At 52.4% G+C, this 19,230-nt stretch overlaps 1 protein-coding gene across 2 annotated transcripts in view; it reads left to right on the top strand.

Annotated features, from left to right (window-relative positions):
* The first annotated feature begins 1,264 nt into the window (after positions 1-1,264).
* Positions 1,265-19,230, top strand: part of GSK3B (glycogen synthase kinase 3 beta) — a 71,676-nt gene continuing 53,710 nt past the window's right edge. Inside the window, exon 1 of one of the 2 annotated variants that reach the window (XM_072139045.1) lies at positions 1,265-2,977. In XM_072139045.1, coding sequence (XP_071995146.1) covers positions 2,890-2,977 — 88 coding nt within the window. In that variant the 5' untranslated portion in view covers positions 1,265-2,889. The remainder of the gene's footprint in view (positions 2,978-19,230) is intronic. The other variant, XM_072139046.1, reaches the window with a different exon arrangement.

Here is a 19,230-nt window from a genome sequence, read left to right on the forward strand (position 1 = left end):
CTTTATTTTTTTAAGCAGCCCCCTCCGGCCACCTTTATTTTTTTTTCACAACTCTCGGACAACCCCTTTAAAGGGAACCTCTCATCACAGATCGGCCTAATAAACCAGTAAGATGCCAAGCAGCTTCTAGATGATGTTTCTGTCATGGTCCAGGGTGGTGGCATCATCCAGTAAATCAACATTGAAGTGAGATGTAAATTGGTTTTATGAGGTTAAGGGGGGGAGAGTTAAACACTGAAGTCAAGCTCTCCCTGCCTCAGAATGTCCCCTTTACTGTAATTGGAACATCATTAATCAAATCTACTGAAGTCCGGTGAATGATGTCAAGCACATGGAAAGAGGTGCTCAGAGGCCGGAGAGCTGGACTTTCAGTGTTACTCTCCACCTCCCCGACTTCATACATTTCACTTCAATGTCTATTTTCTGGGTGATGTCACCGCACTGGGCCACGAAAGAAACATCATCTAGAAGCTGTTCAACTGCTTGACAACATACTGGCAGTGGTTTATTAGGTCGATTTCTGATGACAGGTTCCCTTTAAGCCCTTTTGAATCCAGCAATGTCATGAAGCTCCACGCATGCAGCCCTAGGGCGATGTATGAACTCTGCACACAATAAGGTGAGGGGCAGATCATTTTCTGATAAACTGGGTGTGGGGAAGTATGTTTAAGGGAACCCGTCACCAGGCTTTACCCCATTAAACCCCAGGTACAGCTCTCCCTTCCTGAGCACAGTCCGGAGGTCCCACACACAGGACCCTTCTAACCCTAGCAGCATATAAGATGCACCTGCCGCAGCTCCCTTGTGTCTCAGCAGCAGATATCTCTCCTGCTACCTGTGTGTAGTCGTAGTCGGGCCCCCCCCCGCATACACTAAGGCCTGCACAAGCCTGAGGTAACACCACACTAACCACCTCTCCAGTTCCCATAGCAACTAAACTTCTATCAGGCCGCAAAAGAGAAGTGAAAGGTCACACTTCCGGCGTCTTAAAAGGCATTGGCCACTCCTACATCCGCCTACTCCTTTCATCGGCAGCTGTTCGCCTCGTCCAATCAGCGCCCGCCTTTCATTACACGCTCGCCGCGCCTTTAGCCTGAGGCGTTAATGAAGACTGGCAGAGATGTAACCAATCAACTGCTGGCTTTGATACATTAGGAGGCGGGTCTATGTATAATGGATAGCTATTGGACAGGAATCCTCAAACGCTTAGATTTTGGCCAATTAGCGTTGGCTATCTGTAGCACTGAGCTATGGAGGCGGAGCCTGGTGAGATCGCAGAGGGGAACCTGACGACGGTGGTTACTGGTTAACGCGGCTTCACGGTCCCGCCCCCCTTTCACTGTCTTGCGACGTGATTGGTGGCCGAATGCTGGCGAGTGATGGGGGCGGGGCGAGGAAAGAGGAGGACGTCATGAGGGAACTGTCTGTGCGCTCCCCCTCCCTTACGCCTATTCTCCAGCGCGCGCTGCGCAGTCTGCGTAACGTATCTGCGCTGTGTGCCCGCGGTGCTACGTCATCGAGGGAAGAGGGAGGAGAGCAGTGCAGGAAAAAAACCCGACAGGCAAATGCGGTCAGACGGACGGAGAGTGACAAAGGGAAAGAGAACGAGCTGAAGGCGGAGACCGGCCCAGGAAACCGGAGACGTCGCCTCACCGCCCGCTCTAGTGACAGGAAGCCGCCCGTTATCTGCGGAGCCGCCCCTCACCCGCAGCGGGCGCCGAGTGACGAGGCGGAGGCCGGGCCTGGCCCTGGGGAAGAAGCCGCCGCCATGACCGCAGTGTGTGCACTGCCCCCTGCGCTGCCTCTGCTGTGAGAGGCCCCAAAGAGACCCTGACAGACCCGCCACAGGCACCGAGGCCTCATCCAGGACCCCAATAATACAGCCCCCTGTCACCTCCTCCCTCACAACTGACACCCTTCACATGACAGAAGCCCTGTCACAGGCATAAACCAGTGACCCCAGGGGCCAAACTCCCAGGCTACTGCCCCCCCAGTATCCGCTCCCAGGCTACTGCCTCCCTATCTATTCCTAGGCTACTGTCCCCCTGCGGTGTACCCCCAGTACCTATACTCCTAGGCTAGCGCCCCCCAGTATCCGTACCCCCCGTATTTATTCCTAGGCTAGCGCCCCCCAGTATCCGTACCACCAGGGGCCATACTCCTAGGCTAGCAGCCCCCAGCATTTATTCCTAGGCTATTGCCCCCCAGTATCCATACTCCCAGGCTACTGCACCCCGTATCTGTACCCAGGGGCCATACTCCTAGGCTAGCGACCCCCAGTATTTATTCCTAGGCTATTGCACCCCAGTATCCGTACCCCCAGTATCTATTCCTAGGCCAGTTCCCCCCAGTATCCATAGTCCTGGGCTACTGCCCCCCTGTATCCGTAATCCCAGTATCCATTCTCCCCGTATCTGTACCCATTGGCTACTGCCCCCAGTATCTGTAACCCCAGTATCTATTCCTCGGCTAGTGCCCCCCAGTATCCATATCTGTACTCCCCGACCAGTGCCCCCGTATCCGTATTCCTAGGCTAGTGACCCCAGTATCTGTACCCTCAGTGTCTGTACTTGTAGGCTAGTGCCCCCCAGTTGAAGTCGGCCTCAGCCTGCATCTTTGTCACCTGTGTGTCATTGGCCCCCCTTTTTTTCACGCTGTGTCCCCCCATGTCACTGAGACACCCCTGATCTGCCAGTGGACGGACCCTGTGAGATGCAGGATAAGGAGTGATCTGAACAGAGCGCAGGATACAGTGACTGTTCACACAGATTTGTGACACCCCGTTTTTCGGAGAGGGGTGCGAGGATTTCTGGCTGTCCGCCGAGAGCTTCATGTGTGTGTCCCCCATCCGGCTTTTATAACGAAGGGAGAGACGCAGGAGGTACAGCAATGTCGGGGAGGCCGAGAACCACTTCCTTTGCAGAGAGCTGCAAACCTGTGCAACAACCATCATCATTCGGCAGCATGAAAGTCAGCCGTGAGTACCCCAAATCTGTGTGAGGGGGGCTGTGCCCTGTCATCCCGTAGTTTGTGGGGCATAGGGTGGGGGCCTCTGACCTCTGGTACATTCTGTGTCTATTTATACTGTATAATCCTGTATACTTGTGACTGGGCTCACACTCATCAATGGAATAGGATCTGGTCTGGAAGGGCTGCGATACAATGTAACGGCATGCATCCTGTCAGCTGCCCTGATACATTGTAACGTGTGACCCAGCTCTGCAACTGACGTATAAATGGGGGACATTTCCCAATCTGATGTATTTGGTTTTTCATTTAGCAGCTCCCCCCCCCTGTATTGTAGCGCAGAGCTGTAGCTTTGCTTTAGTGTTTTACCAATAAGGGAATCTGATCAGTTGCCAGATTAGCGTAGATCCTATATCATGGCCTCTGCTTCCCCCTCCCCCGGCGTCCGCCATTGCTGCAGCTGCACGGTTGATACTATGGCCACTGCTCGGTGTCTTCATTGTGCAGGACGTGCAGCTGTCTCCTCCGGCGTGCGGGTGGCCCCACCTTAAATGCAGGCTGCAGCACACAGCATCAGAGGCCGGAGTGTCAGATGAGCTCTATTTTCCAGCAGCCGTCCTCCCACCCGCCCCACCCTTTTTCACCTTCAATAGACAGAAAGAATAGTGACCCCCTGAGCTGCAGATCTTACCCTTCCCATGCAGCGGGAGGACTACCACCCCCCACAGCCTAGCATGAATCCGCCCCTCATTCACTGCTCACACATGTGACGGGGACCCCTGCAAAAACCTCTTTACACTGTGCATCATCCTTAAAGGGACAGCGCGGGCACACTGCCATGACGTCTGACTGCTTGGGCATCAGCTCATTCATTTTTTGCAGATGCGGTTTGATGGTCTGCAAGCCTGCGCTTCTGCTCCGCGGTGGGGTGGGGGGCTATAATGCAGTGATATATACAGGGGGATCACCAGGAAGGCGTCCATCATCCTGATCTTCTCCTGAGTTACTAGAGTCCACATTGCTGGCTGCAGGTCCCTGAGGCATTGCCTTGCATTCTGGGTAATGCCGTGGGACCTCCTCTGGGGCCGACATCATTTGCCAGGGTGATGCATTTCTTATGCTGCATATTCCCCATAAATTATTAATGATTCAGTAAAGGGCTGGAAGGCAATGTCTGCAGGCACCACAAGGGGAGGCTCAGCCCATAGACTCAGGACCTCCAGTGCTAAGCTCTAAAGTTGTCATTGCTCCACCCCAGAACCTCTGTGATGACCCCCCAAAGTGATGTGCGGAGCAGAAGATAGGTGTCAGCCTCCCATTAGCGTGACCCTTATTTGTCTCTCCTTTATGTACGAGGCCTGAGTGGCCACTTGCTGCAGATGTTCTGCCATCCGTGAGACTGCAGTGATCAGGAATCCCTCCAGTAAACCAGGTCTTCATGTGACTGCAGCCGTTGCAGTTATTGCATCTTCCAGGCATCCAGCTTTTCCCCGGGTCATTGCTCTTTGGATCTTGTACCAGCCTGACACCAGCTTTTGCCATCTTACCCTGATGGCACCATATTAATGCTGTGCAACTGGGAGTATACACCTCCCTATATGGGCACTGTAGGGGCAGTCGTATAGATTACAAGGTAGTGAGTGGTTTGTATATCTCATGGCCTCCTGGAGGCTTGATGTCCGCTCCTGTCTTACTCTCCTTCGCCTGTTCTCAGGGGAATCTTCTGCCAGGATACTGTGATGCCATTTAGGATTGCTGCTGGTTTGATGGATGCTCTGAGGTCACGGATCACTCACAGCCTGTGACTGGATCAGATTATTACCAGAGTGTCATCCGTGAGTCATATTTCCGCCTGTGTCTTGGAGGCTCGCCATCTATATAATAAACTCTGCTCCACCCACTCAGCTATTTTAGTCTTCATTTAGTTGCAGCTGAGCGGTACGTTACTTCAACCAATTTATGATCTACATGGGGACTGTATCCTCAGATTTATAGAATACATAGAGGATGGCTCAAGCCTGAAGCCGCCAGTGTGGTGATGTCATCTGATGTGGTTCTTGAGCACAAGAGGTCACTGCACCCAGTGTGATGTCATCTAACGTGATCCTGGAGCATATGAGGTCACTGCATCCAGCGTGATGTCATCTAACGTGATCCTGGAGTACAAGAGGTCACTGCACCCAGCGTGATGTCATCTAATGTCATCCTGGAGCATATGAGGTTACTGCATCCAGCGTGATGTCATCTAACATGATCCTGGAGCATATGAAGTTACTGCATCCAGCGTGATGTCATCTAACGTAATCCTGGAGCACAAGAGGTCACTGCACCCTGCGTGATGTCATCCTGGAGCATATGAGGTCACTGCACCCAGTGTGATGTCATCTAACATGATCCTGGAGCATATGAGGTTACTGCATCCAGCGTGATGTCATCTAACGTGATCCTGGAGCATATGAGGTCACTGCACCCACCGTGATATCATCTAATGTGATCCTGGAGCATATGAGGTCATTGTACCCACCGTGATATCATCTTATGTGATCCTGGAGCATATGAGGTCACTGCACCCACCGTGATGTCATCTAATGTCATCCTGGAGCATATGAGGTCACTGCACCCACCGTGATGTCATTTAATGTCATCCTGGAGCATATGAGGTCACTGCACCCAGCGTGATGTCATCTAACGTAATCCTGGAGCACAAGAGGTCACTGCACCCTGCGTGATGTCATCCTGGAGCATATGAGGTCACTGCATCCAGCGTGATGTCATCTAACGTGATCCTGGAGCATATGAGGTCACTGCACCCACCGTGATATCATCTAATGTGATCCTGGAGCATATGAGGTCATTGTACCCACCGTGATATCATCTTATGTGATCCTGGAGCATATGAGGTCACTGCACCCACCGTGATGTCATTTAATGTCATCCTGGAGCATATGAGGTCACTGCACCCACCGTGATGTCATCTAATGTCATCCTGGAGCATATGAGGTCACTGCACTCAGCGTGATGTCATCTAATGTCATCCTGGAGCATATGAGGTCACTGCACCCACCGTGATGTCATCTAATGTCATCCTGGAGCATATGAGGTCACTGCACTCAGCGTGATGTCATCCTGGAGCATATGAGGTCACTGCACCCTGCGTGATGTCATCTGATGTGATCCTGGAGCACAAGAGGTCACTGCACCCAGCGTGATATCATCTAATGTGACCCTGGAGCATATGAGGTCACTGCACCCTGTGTGATATCATCTAATGTGATCCTGGAGCATATGAGGTCACTGCACCCTGCGTGATGTCATCCTGGAGCATATGAGGTCACTGCACCCAGCGTGATGTCATCTAATGTGATCCTGGAGCATATGAGGTCACTGCACCCAGCGTGATGTCATCTAACGTGATCCTGGAGCACAAGAGGTCACTGCACCCAGCGTGATGTCATCTAATGTGATCCTGGAGCATATGAGGTCACTGCACCCAGCGTGATGCCATCTATCGTGATCCTGGAGCACAAGAGGTCACTGCACCCAGCGTGATGTCATCTAACGTGATCCTGGAGCACAAGAGGTCACTGCACCCAGCGTGATGTCATCTAACGTGATCCTGGAGCACAAGAGGTCACTGCACCCAGCGTGATGTCATCTAACGTGATCCTGGAGCACAAGAGGTCACTGCACCCAGCGTGATGTCATCTAACGTGATCCTGGAGCACAAGAGGTCACTGCACCCAGCGTGATGTCATCTAACGTGATCCTGGAGCACAAGAGGTCACTGCACCCAGCGTGATGTCATCTAACGTGATCCTGGAGCACAAGAGGTCACTGCACCCAGCGTGATGTCATTTAACGTGATCCTGGAGCATATGAGGTCATTGCACCCAGCGTGATATCATCTAATGTGATCCTGGAGCATATGAGGTCACTGCACCCAGCGTGATGTCATCTAACGTAATCCTGGAGCACAAGAGGTCACTGCACCCTGCGTGATGTCATCCTGGAGCATATGAGGTCACTGCACCCAGCGTGATGTCATCTAATGTGACCCTGGAGCATAATAATAATCTTTATTTATTTAGCGCCATCAAATTCTGTAGCTTTACAAATCATAGGGGACATATACAAATATATCACGGTACAAACAGTCATATGGAACAATAGGAGGGAACGCCCTGATTACAAGAGCTTACAGTCTATGAGGATGAGGGGGTGACACAAGAGCCTACAGTCTATGAGGATGAGGGGGTGACACAAGAGCTTACAGTCTATGAGGATGAGGAGGTGACACAAGAGCTTACAGTCTATGAGGATGAGGGGGGTGACACAGGAGCTTACAGTCTATGAGGATGAGGGGGGTGACACAAGAGCTTACAGTCTATGAGGATGAGGGGGTGACACAAGAGCTTACAGTCTGAGGATGAGGGGGTGACACAAGAGCTTACAGTCTATGAGGATGAGGGGGTGACACAAGAGCTTACAGTCTATGAGGATGAGGGGGTGACACAAGAGCTTACAGTCTATGAGGATGAGGGGGTGACACAAGAGCTTACAGTCTATGAGGATGAGGGGGTGACACAAGAGCTTACAGTCTATGAGGATGAGGGGGTGACACAAGAGCTTACAGTCTATGAGGATGAGGGGGTGACACAAGAGCTTACAGTCTATGAGGATGAGGGGGGACACAAGAGCTTACAGTCTATGAGGATGAGGGGGGGACACGAGAGCTTACAGTCTATGAGGATGAGGGGGTGACACGAGAGCTTACAGTCTATGAGGATGAGGGGGGGACACGAGCTTACAGTCTATGAGGATGAGGGGGGGACACGAGAGCTTACAGTCTATGAGGATGAGGGGGTGACACGAGAGCTTACAGTCTATGAGGATGAGGGGGTGACACGAGAGCTTACAGTCTATGAGGATGAGGGGGTGACACGAGAGCTTACAGTCTATGAGGATGAGGGGGTGACACGAGAGCTTACAGTCTATGAGGATGAGGGGGTGACACGAGAGCTTACAGTCTATGAGGATGAGGGGGTGACACGAGAGCTTACAGTCTATGAGGATGAGGGGGTGACACGAGAGCTTACAGTCTATGAGGATGAGGGGGTGACACGAGAGCTTACAGTCTATGAGGATGAGGGGGTGACACGAGAGCTTACAGTCTATGAGGATGAGGGGGTGACACGAGAGCTTACAGTCTATGAGGATGAGGGGGTGACACGAGAGCTTACAGTCTATGAGGATGAGGGGGTGACACGAGAGCTTACAGTCTATGAGGATGAGCGGGGTGACACGAGAGCTTACAGTCTATGAGGATGAGCGGGGGACACGAGAGCTTACAGTCTATGAGGATGAGCGGGGGACACGAGAGCTTACAGTCTATGAGGATGAGGGGGTGACAGGGTCTGGTAGATCCTTGGAGATGGTGTAAGCGGTGCCCTCCATCTGAAGCCCATCCAGTCACATCGGGGGTTAATGGTAATCTGGGCTGATAATCTGCAGTCCCATTGAATGGATTTCCTGTTATTCCTTATGTGTAGGGATAATGCAACACTTCTTGGTTTCTTGGGGTTAGGGATCAAGGCCACATTGTGATGCAAACCCCGGGACGGGGCAATATATCATGATGGGCACCCACGAGACCGGGCACGAGGGGCATCTCCGTGAAGAGCTGGTGTTGAAGCGGCGCCATAGCTTGAGGTAAATTACCTAGAAGAGGCAGGGATCTGCATGCATTTGCCTTCAGGAATGTAATGGGACCCCCTCGCTGCCGGCTGTACCCATATAACAGGACCCCCTCGCTACCGGCTGTACCCATATAACAGGACCCCCTCATTGGCTGTACCCATATAACAGGACCCCCTCACTGGCTGTACTATAAATAGTAGGGCCCCCCATCGCTGCCGGCTGTACCCATATAACGGGACCCCCTCACTGGCTGTACTATATATAGTAGGGCCCCCCATCGCTACCGGCTGTACCCATATAACAGGACCCCCTCACTGGCTGTACTATAAATAGTAGGGGCCCCCTATCGCTGCCGGCTGTACCCATATAACGGGACCCCCTCACTGGCTGTACTATAAATAGTAGGGGCCCCCCATCGCTGCCGGCTGTACCCATATAACGGGACCCCCTCACTGGCTGTACTATAAATAGTAGGGCCCCCTATCGCTGCCGGCTGTACCCATATAACAGGACCCCTCACTGGCTGTACTATAAATAGTAGGGGCCCCCCCATCGCTGCCGGCTGTACCCATATAACAGGACCCCCTCACTGGCTGTACTATAAATAGTAGGGGCCCCCCATCGCTGCCGGCTGTACCCATATAACGGGACCCCCTCACTGGCTGTACTATAAATAGTAGGGGCCCCCCATCGCTGCCGGCTGTACCCATATAACGGGACCCCCTCACTGGCTGTACTATAAATAGTAGGGGCCCCCCATCGCTGCCGGCTGTACCCATATAACGGGACCCCCTCACTGGCTGTACTATAAATAGTAGGGGCCCCCCATCGCTGCCGGCTGTACCCATATAACGGGACCCCCTCACTGGCTGTACTATATATAGTAGGGCCCCCCATCGCTACCGGCTGTACCCATATAACAGGACCCCCTCACTGGCTGTACTATAAATAGTAGGGGCCCCCTATCGCTGCCGGCTGTACCCATATAACGGGACCCCCTCACTGGCTGTACTATAAATAGTAGGGGCCCCCCATCGCTGCCGGCTGTACCCATATAACGGGACCCCCTCACTGGCTGTACTATAAATAGTAGGGCCCCCTATCGCTGCCGGCTGTACCCATATAACGGGACCCCCTCACTGGCTGTACTATAAATAGTAGGGCCCCCTATCGCTGCCGGCTGTACCCATATAACAGGACCCCTCACTGGCTGTACTATATATAGTAGGGCCCCCCATCGCTACCGGCTGTACCCATATAACAGGACCCCCTCACTGGCTGTACTATAAATAGTAGGGGCCCCCCATCGCTGCCGGCTGTACCCATATAACAGGACCCCCTCACTGGCTGTACTATAAATAGTAGGGGCCCCCCATCGCTGCCGGCTGTACCAATATAACAGGACCCCCTCATTGGCTGTACCCATATAACGGGACCCCCTCACTGGCTGTACTATAATTAGTAAGGCCCCCCATCGCTGCCGGCTGTACCCATATAACGGGACCCCCTCACTGGCTGTACTATAAATAGTAGGGGCCCCTCATCGCTGCCGGCTGTACCCATATAACAGGACCCCCTCATTGGCTGTACCCATATAACAGGACCCCCTCACTGGCTGTACTATAAATAGTAGGGGCCCCCCATCGCTGCCGGCTGTACCCATATAACGGGACCCCCTCACTGGCTGTACTATAAATAGTAGGGGCCCCCCATCGCTGCCGGCTGTACCCATATAACGGGACCCCCTCACTGGCTGTACTATAAATAGTAGGGCCCCCCATCGCTGCCGGCTGTACCCATATAACGGGACCCCCTCACTGGCTGTACTATAAATAGTAGGGCCCCCCATCGCTGCCGGCTGTACCCATATAACGGGACCCCCTCACTGGCTGTACTATAAATAGTAGGGCCCCCCATCGCTGCCGGCTGTACCCATATAACAGGACCCCCTCACTGGCTGTACTATAAATAGTAGGGCCCCCCATCGCTGCCGGCTGTACCCATATAACAGGACCCCCTCACTGGCTGTACTATAAATAGTAGGGCCCCCCATCGCTGCCGGCTGTACCCATATAACAGGACCCCCTCACTGGCTGTACTATAAATAGTAGGGGCCCCCCATCGCTGCCGGCTGTACCCATATAACGGGACCCCCTCACTGGCTGTACTATAAATAGTAGGGGCCCCCCATCGCTACCGGCTGTACCCATATAACGGGACCCCCTCACTGGCTGTACTATAAATAGTAGGGGCCCCCCATCGCTACCGGCTGTACCCATATAACAGGACCCCCTCACTGGCTGTACTATAAATAGTAGGGGCCCCCCCATCGCTGCCGGCTGTACCCATATAACGGGACCCCCTCACTGGCTGTACTATAAATAGTAGGGCCCCCCATCGCTGCCGGCTGTACCCATATAACAGGACCCCCTCACTGGCTGTACTATAAATAGTAGGGGCCCCCCATCGCTGCCGGCTGTACCCATATAACAGGACCCCCTCACTGGCTGTACTATAAATAGTAGGGGCCCCCCATCGCTGCCGGCTGTACCCATATAACAGGACCCCCTCACTGGCTGTACTATAAATAGTAGGGGCCCCCCATCGCTGCCGGCTGTACCCATATAACAGGACCCCCTCACTGGCTGTACTATAATAGTAGGGGCCCCCCATCGATGCCGGCTGTACCCATATAACAGGACCCCCTCACTGGCTGTACTATAAATAGTAGGGGCCCCCCATCGCTGCCGGCTGTACCCATATAACAGGACCCCTCACTGGCTGTACTATATATAGTAGGGCCCCCCATCGCTACCGGCTGTACCCATATAACAGGACCCCCTCACTGGCTGTACTATAAATAGTAGGGGCCCCCCATCGCTGCCGGCTGTACCCATATAACAGGACCCCCTCACTGGCTGTACTAGGTTTTTCTACATTTTCATTTGCTGTATAGATGACCATGACTACATTACAGATGGGAAGGAGCCCAGCCCCCACCAGAGACTTCAGGTTCTTACATCCAAACTTCAGGCTGTAGCTGTGACTTGTATTGTTCCCCTGCACCCTCCCCCCATGCACACACCATGTAATAAGGTGACTGGGTTCTGCTTGGTTCTCCTGCTCCCGGGTCGCCAGCTCAAGTGGTTTTTCCTCATTTATATTTGCAGTTTCTTAGATGATGGTTCTGACTCTTCCGGTATACAAACCGTCTGGGCTTTCCCCTGGACCACTGGCATCTGCACATATTCCAAGCCTCCGGTCTATTGTCTTGTCTGCCGCCTACTGACACCTGCTCTCCATGTATACGGCTTAGACGCCATCAGGGGCCTTCATCTACCTGGTCCCAGCATCTTATCAAGGAAAGGGTTAATGGATTTATATATATGTGTGTGTATGTATATATGTATATGGGCATGGTGCCGGAAGAGGGTGCTGCCCAGAGCAATTGTGCTGTAGGGAACGGAGTCCGCCGCTTAGAATGTATAGAGGAGGCTTCCCACTGTATATTACAGGAGGAGGCCGCGGCTCGGGATGCGTAGGGGGGAGGAGGCCGCGGCTCGGGATGCGTAGGGGGGAGGAGGCCGCGGCTCGGGATGCGTAGGGGGGAGGAGGCCGCGGCTCGGGATGCGTAGGGGGGAGGAGGCCGCGGCTCGGGATGCGTAGGGGGGAGGAGGCCGCGGCTCGGGATGCGTAGGGGGGAGGAGGCCGCGGCTCGGGATGCGTAGGGGGGAGGAGGCCGCGGCTCGGGATGCGTAGGGGGGAGGAGGCCGCGGCTCGGGATGCATAGGGGGGAGGAGGCCGCGGCTCGGGATGCATAGGGGGGAGGAGGCCGCGGCTCGGGATGCATAGGGGGGAGGAGGCCGCGGCTCGGGATGCATAGGGGGGAGGAGGCCGCGGCTCGGGATGCGTAGGGGGGAGGAGGCCGCGGCTCGGGATGCGTAGGGGGCAGGAGGCCGCCGCTCGGGATGCGTAGGGGGCAGGAGGCCGCCGCTCGGGATGCGTAGGGGGCAGGAGGCCGCCGCTCGGGATGTATAGGGTAGGCTATAGGGTATAGTGCTGGAGGCGCCCCCTTCCCTCATTGATTGGCCTCAAGGATCCTTCTGTGATATTACGGCGTCTACTTGTCGTCCTCCTCCAGGTGGAGGTGTTTGAGGGGTGTGTACGCTGCACTACAGGATACAACACGTGTCTGCACACCATGAGCGGCTCAGAGGAATGTGACCTGTGTGACCGGAGAGGATCCATGTGAATCCCGTGCGATGCATTACACCTGGTCACTGGCATGAGTCAGGCTGGAGACATCAGGGTGACATGTGCCCCAGCCGGTCCCTGCAGTGCAGTCCTCCTGTGACTCCCCGGAGGGGGGGGGTCTAGTTAAAGGCCTCAGTCCTGGATTTTTGGTGGCTTTGTAGTCTCCAGGGGCAGAGGACACGTGCCAGGAGAATGCAGCATAGCCTGATCCTGTGTACCCGCTCGTACCCTCAGCATACGTGACACTTGGCATCTGGGTAGAGGACGGGGTGATGTGCGCCAAATTCTTTATTACACAATGAGGCAGCGCTTTACTGCCTGTCACAAGAACCTCTGCCAGAACCTGTCTGACTCTCCGGACTCCAATCACATGAGGCTAATGAATGATACAGCAGGGGCCGCTCTGCATGTATAAGGATGTGCTATAGGGGAGATACCTGTGCTGTGCTGTATGTATAAGGACGTGCTATAGGGGAGATACCTGGGCTGTGCTGTATGTATAAGGATGTGCTATAGGGGAGATACCTGGGCCGCTCTGTATGTATAAGGACGTGCTATAGGGGAGATACCTGGGCCGCTCTGCATGTATAAGGATGTGCTATAGGGGAGATACCTGGGCTGTGCTGTATGTATAAGGATGTGCTATAGGGGAGATACCTGGGCTGTGCTGTATGTATAAGGATGCTCTATAGGGGAGATACCTGGGCTGTGCTGTATGTATAAGGATGTGCTATAGGGGAGATACCTGGGCTGTGCTGTATGTATAAGGATGTGCTGTAGGGGAGATACCTGGGCTCCGGGCTGTATGTATAAGGATGTGCTGTAGGGGAGATACCTGGGCTGTGCTGTATGTATAAGGATGCTCTATAGGGGAGATACCTGGGCTGTGCTCTATGTATAAGGATGTGCTATAGGGGAGATACCTGGGCTGTGCTGTATGTATAAGGATGCTCTATAGGGGAGATACCTGGGCTGTGCTGTATGTATAAGGACATGCTATAGGGGAGATACCTGGGCTGTGCTGTATGTATAAGGATGTGCTATAGGGGAGATACCTGGGCTGTATGTATAAGGACGTGCTATAGGGGAGATACCTGGGCTCCGGGCTGTATGTATAAGGATGTGCTATAGGGGAGATACCTGGGCTGTGCTGTATGTATAAGGATGCTCTATAGGGGAGATACCTGGGCTGTGCTGTATGTATAAGGACATGCTATAGGGGAGATACCTGGGCTGTGCTGTATGTATAAGGATGTGCTATAGGGGAGATACCTGGGCTGTATGTATAAGGACGTGCTATAGGGGAGATACCTGGGCTCTGGGCTGTATGTATAAGGATGTGCTATAGGGGAGATACCTGGGCTGTGCTGTATGTACAAGGATGTGCTATAGGGGAGATACCTGGGCTGTGCTCTATGTATAAGGATGTGCTATAGGGGAGATACCTGGGCTATGCTGTATGTATAAGGATGCTCTATAGGGGAGATACCTGGGCTGTGCTGTATGTATAAGGACGTGCTATAGGGGAGATACCTGGGCTCCGGGCTGTATGTATAAGGATGTGCTATAGGGGAGATACCTGGGCCGCTCTGTATGTATAAGGATGTGCTATAGGGGAGATACCTGGGCTGTGCTGTATGTATAAGGATGCTCTATAGGGGAGATACCTGGGCTGTGCTGTATGTATAAGGATGTGCTATAGGAGAGATACCTGGGCTGTGCTGTATGTATAAGGATGTGCTATAGGGGAGATACCCGGCTGTGCTCTATGTATAAGGATGTGCTATAGGGGAGATACCTGGGCTGTGCTGTATGTATAAGGATGCTCTATAGGGGAGATACCTGGGCTGTGCTGTATGTATAAGGATGTGCTATAGGGGAGATACCTGGGCCGCTCTGTATGTATAAGGATGTGCTGTAGGGGAGATACCTGGGCTGTGCTGTATGTATAAGGATGTGCTATAGGGGAGATACCTGGGCTGTGCTGTATGTATAAGGATGTGCTATAGGGGAGATACCTGGGCTGTGCTGTATGTATAAGGATGTGCTATAGGAGAGATACCTGGGCTGTGCTGTATGTATAAGGATGTGCTATAGGGGAGATACCTGGGCTCTGGGCTGTGCTGTATGTATAAGGATGTGCTATAGGGGAGATACCTGGGCTCCAGGCTGTATGTATAAGGACGTGCTATAGGGGAGATACCTGTGCTGTGCTGTATGTATAAGGACGTGCTATAGGGGAGATACCCGGCTGTGCTGTATGTATAAAGATGTGCTATAGGGGAGATACCTGGGCTCTGGGCTGTGCTGTATGTATAAGGACGTGCTATAGGGGAGATACCTGGGCTCCGGGCTGTATGTATAAGGATGTGCTATAGGGGAGATACCTGGGCTCTGGGCTGTGCTGTATGTATAAGGATGTGCTATAGGGGAGATACCTGGGCTGTGCTGTATGTATAAGGATGTGCTATAGGGGAGATACCCGGCTGTGCTGTATGTATAAGGATGTGCTATAGTGGAGATACCTGGGCTGTGCTGTATGTATAAGGATGTGCTATAGGGGAGATACCCGGCTGTGCTGTATGTATAAGGATGTGCTATAGGGGAGATACCTGGGCTGTGCTGTATGTATAAGGATGTGCTATAGGGGAGATACCCGGCTGTGCTGTATGTATAAGGATGTGCTATAGGGGAGATACCTGGGCTCTGGGCTGTATGTATAAGGATGTTCTATAGGGGAGATACCTGGGCTGTATGTATAAGGATGTGCTATAGGGGAGATACCTGGGCTCCGGGCTGTATGTATAAGGATGTGCTATAGGGGAGATACCTGGGCTGTGCTGTATGTATAAGGACGTGCTATAGGGGAGATACCTGGGCTGTGCTGTATGTATAAGGATGTGCTATAGGGGAGATACCTGGGCTGTGCTGTATGTATAAGGATGTGCTATAGGGGAGATACCTGGGCTCTGGGCTGTATGTATAAGGATGCTCTATAGGGGAGATACCTGGGCTGTGCTGTATGTATAAGGATGCTCTATAGGGGAGATACCTGGGCTGTGCTGTATGTATAAGGATGTGCTATAGGGGAGATACCTGGGCTGTGCTGTATGTATAAGGATGTGCTGTAGGGGAGATACCTGGGCTGTGCTGTATGTATAAGGATGCTCTATAGGGGAGATACCTGGGCTGTGCTCTATGTATAAGGATGTGCTATAGGGGAGATACCTGGGCTGTGCTGTATGTATAAGGATGCTCTATAGGGGAGATACCTGGGCTGTGCTGTGTGTATAAGGATGTGCTATAGGGGAGATACCTGGGCTCCGGGCTGTATGTATAAGGATGTGCTATAGGGGAGATACCTGGGCTGTGCTGTATGTATAAGGATGCTCTATAGGGGAGATACCTGGGCTGTGCTGTATGTATAAGGACATGCTATAGGGGAGATACCTGGGCTGTGCTGTATGTATAAGGATGTGCTATAGGGGAGATACCTGGGCTGTATGTATAAGGACGTGCTATAGGGGAGATACCTGGGCTCTGGGCTGTATGTATAAGGATGTGCTATAGGGGAGATACCTGGGCTGTGCTGTATGTACAAGGATGTGCTATAGGGGAGATACCTGGGCTGTGCTCTATGTATAAGGATGTGCTATAGGGGAGATACCTGGGCTGTGCTGTATGTATAAGGATGCTCTATAGGGGAGATACCTGGGCTGTGCTGTATGTATAAGGACGTGCTATAGGGGAGATACCTGGGCTCCGGGCTGTATGTATAAGGATGTGCTATAGGGGAGATACCTGGGCTGTGCTGTATGTATAAGGATGTGCTATAGGGGAGATACCTGGGCTGTGCTGTATGTATAAGGATGTGCTATAGGGGAGATACCTGGGCTCTGGGCTGTGCTGTATGTATAAGGATGTGCTATAGGGGAGATACCTGTGCTGTGCTGTATGTATAAGGACGTGCTATAGGGGAGATACCCGGCTGTGCTGTATGTATAAAGATGTGCTATAGGGGAGATACCTGGGCTCTGGGCTGTGCTGTATGTATAAGGACGTGCTATAGGGGAGATACCTGGGCTCCGGGCTGTATGTATAAGGATGTGCTATAGGGGAGATACCTGGGCTGTGCTGTATGTATAAGGATGTGCTATAGGGGAGATACCCGGCTGTGCTGTATGTATAAGGATGTGCTATAGTGGAGATACCTGGGCTGTGCTGTATGTATAAGGATGTGCTATAGGGGAGATACCCGGCTGTGCTGTATGTATAAGGATGTGCTATAGGGGAGATACCCGGCTGTGCTGCATGTATAAGGATGTGCTATAGTGGAGATACCTGTGCTGTGCTGTATGTATAAGGATGTGCTATAGGGGAGATACCCGGCTGTGCTGTATGTATAAGGATGCGCTATAGGGGAGATACCTGGGCTCTGTGCTGTATGTATAAGGATGCTCTATAGGGGAGATACCTGGGCTGTGCTGTATGTATAAGGATGCTCTATAGGGGAGATACCTGGGCTGTGCTGTATGTATAAGGATGTGCTATAGTGGAGATACCTGTGCTATAGTGGAGATAGCTGGGCTGTGCTGTATGTATAAGGATGTGCTATAGGGGAGATACCTGGGCTGGGCTGTATGTATAAGGATGTGCTATAGGGGAGATACCTGGGCTCCGGGCTGTATGTATAAGGACGTGCTATAGGGGAGATACCTGGGCTGTGCTGTATGTATAAGGATGTGCTATAGGGGAGATACCCGGCTGTGCTGTATGTATAAGGATGTGCTATAGGGGAGATACCCGGCTGTGCTGTATGTATAAGGATGTGCTATAGGGGAGATACCTGGGCTGTGCTGTATGTATAAGGATGTGCTATAGGGGAGATACCCGGCTGTGCTGTATGTATAAGGATGCGCTATAGGGGAGATACCTGTGCTGTGCTGTATGTATAAGGATGTGCTATAGTGGAGATACCTGTGCTGTGCTGTATGTATAAGGATGTGCTATAGGGGAGATACCCGGCTGTGCTGTATGTATAAGGACGTGCTATAGGGGAGATACCTGGGCTGTGCTGTATGTATAAGGATGCGCTATAGGGGAGATACCTGGGCTGTGCTGTATGTATAAGGATGCTCTATAGAGGAGATACCTGGGCTGTGCTGTATGTATAAGGATGCTCTATAGAGGAGATACCTGGGCTGTGCTGTATGTATAAGGATGCTCTATAGAGGAGATACCTGGGCTGTGCTGCATGTATAAGGATGTGCTATAGGGGAGATACCTGGGCTGTGCTGTATGTATAAGGATGTGCTATAGGGGAGATACCTGGGCTGTGCTGTATGTATAAGGATGCTCTATAGAGGAGATACCTGGGCTGTGCTGCATGTATAAGGATGTGCTATAGTGGAGATACCTGGGCTGTGCTGTATGTATAAGGATGTGCTATAGGGGAGATACCTGGGCTGTGCTGTATGTATAAGGATGCGCTATAGGGGAGATACCTGTGCTGTGCTGTATGTATAAGGATGTGCTATAGTGGAGATACCTGTGCTGTGCTGTATGTATAAGGATGTGCTATAGGGGAGATACCCGGCTGTGCTGTATGTATAAGGACGTGCTATAGGGGAGATACCTGGGCTGTGCTGTATGTATAAGGATGCGCTATAGGGGAGATACCTGGGCTGTGCTGTATGTATAAGGATGCTCTATAGAGGAGATACCTGGGCTGTGCTGTATGTATAAGGATGCGCTATAGGGGAGATACCTGGGCTGTGCTGTATGTATAAGGATGCGCTATAGGGGAGATACCTGGGCTGTGCTGTATGTATAAGGATGCTCTATAGAGGAGATACCTGGGCTGTGCTGCATGTATAAGGATGTGCTATAGTGGAGATACCTGGGCTGTGCTGTATGTATAAGGATGTGCTATAGGGGAGATACCTGGGCTGTGCTGTATGTATAAGGATGTGCTATAGGGGAGATACCTGGGCTGTGCTGTATGTATAAGGATGTGCTATAGGGGAGATACCTGGGCTGTGCTGTATGTATAAGGATGTGCTATAGGGGAGATACCTGGGCTGGGCTGTATGTATAAGGATGTGCTATAGGGGAGATACCTGGGCTCCGGGCTGTATGTATAAGGATGTGCTATAGGGGAGATACCTGGGCTGTGCTGTATGTATAAGGACGTGCTATAGGGGAGATACCTGGGCTGTGCTGTATGTATAAGGATGTGCTATAGGGGAGATACCTGGGCTCTGTGCTGTATGTATAAGGATGTGCTATAGGGGAGATACCTGGGCTGTGCTG

Source organism: Engystomops pustulosus, chromosome 2 (assembly GCF_040894005.1).
Source record: "Engystomops pustulosus chromosome 2, aEngPut4.maternal, whole genome shotgun sequence".
NCBI classification, from domain to species: Eukaryota; Metazoa; Chordata; class Amphibia; order Anura; family Leptodactylidae; genus Engystomops; species Engystomops pustulosus.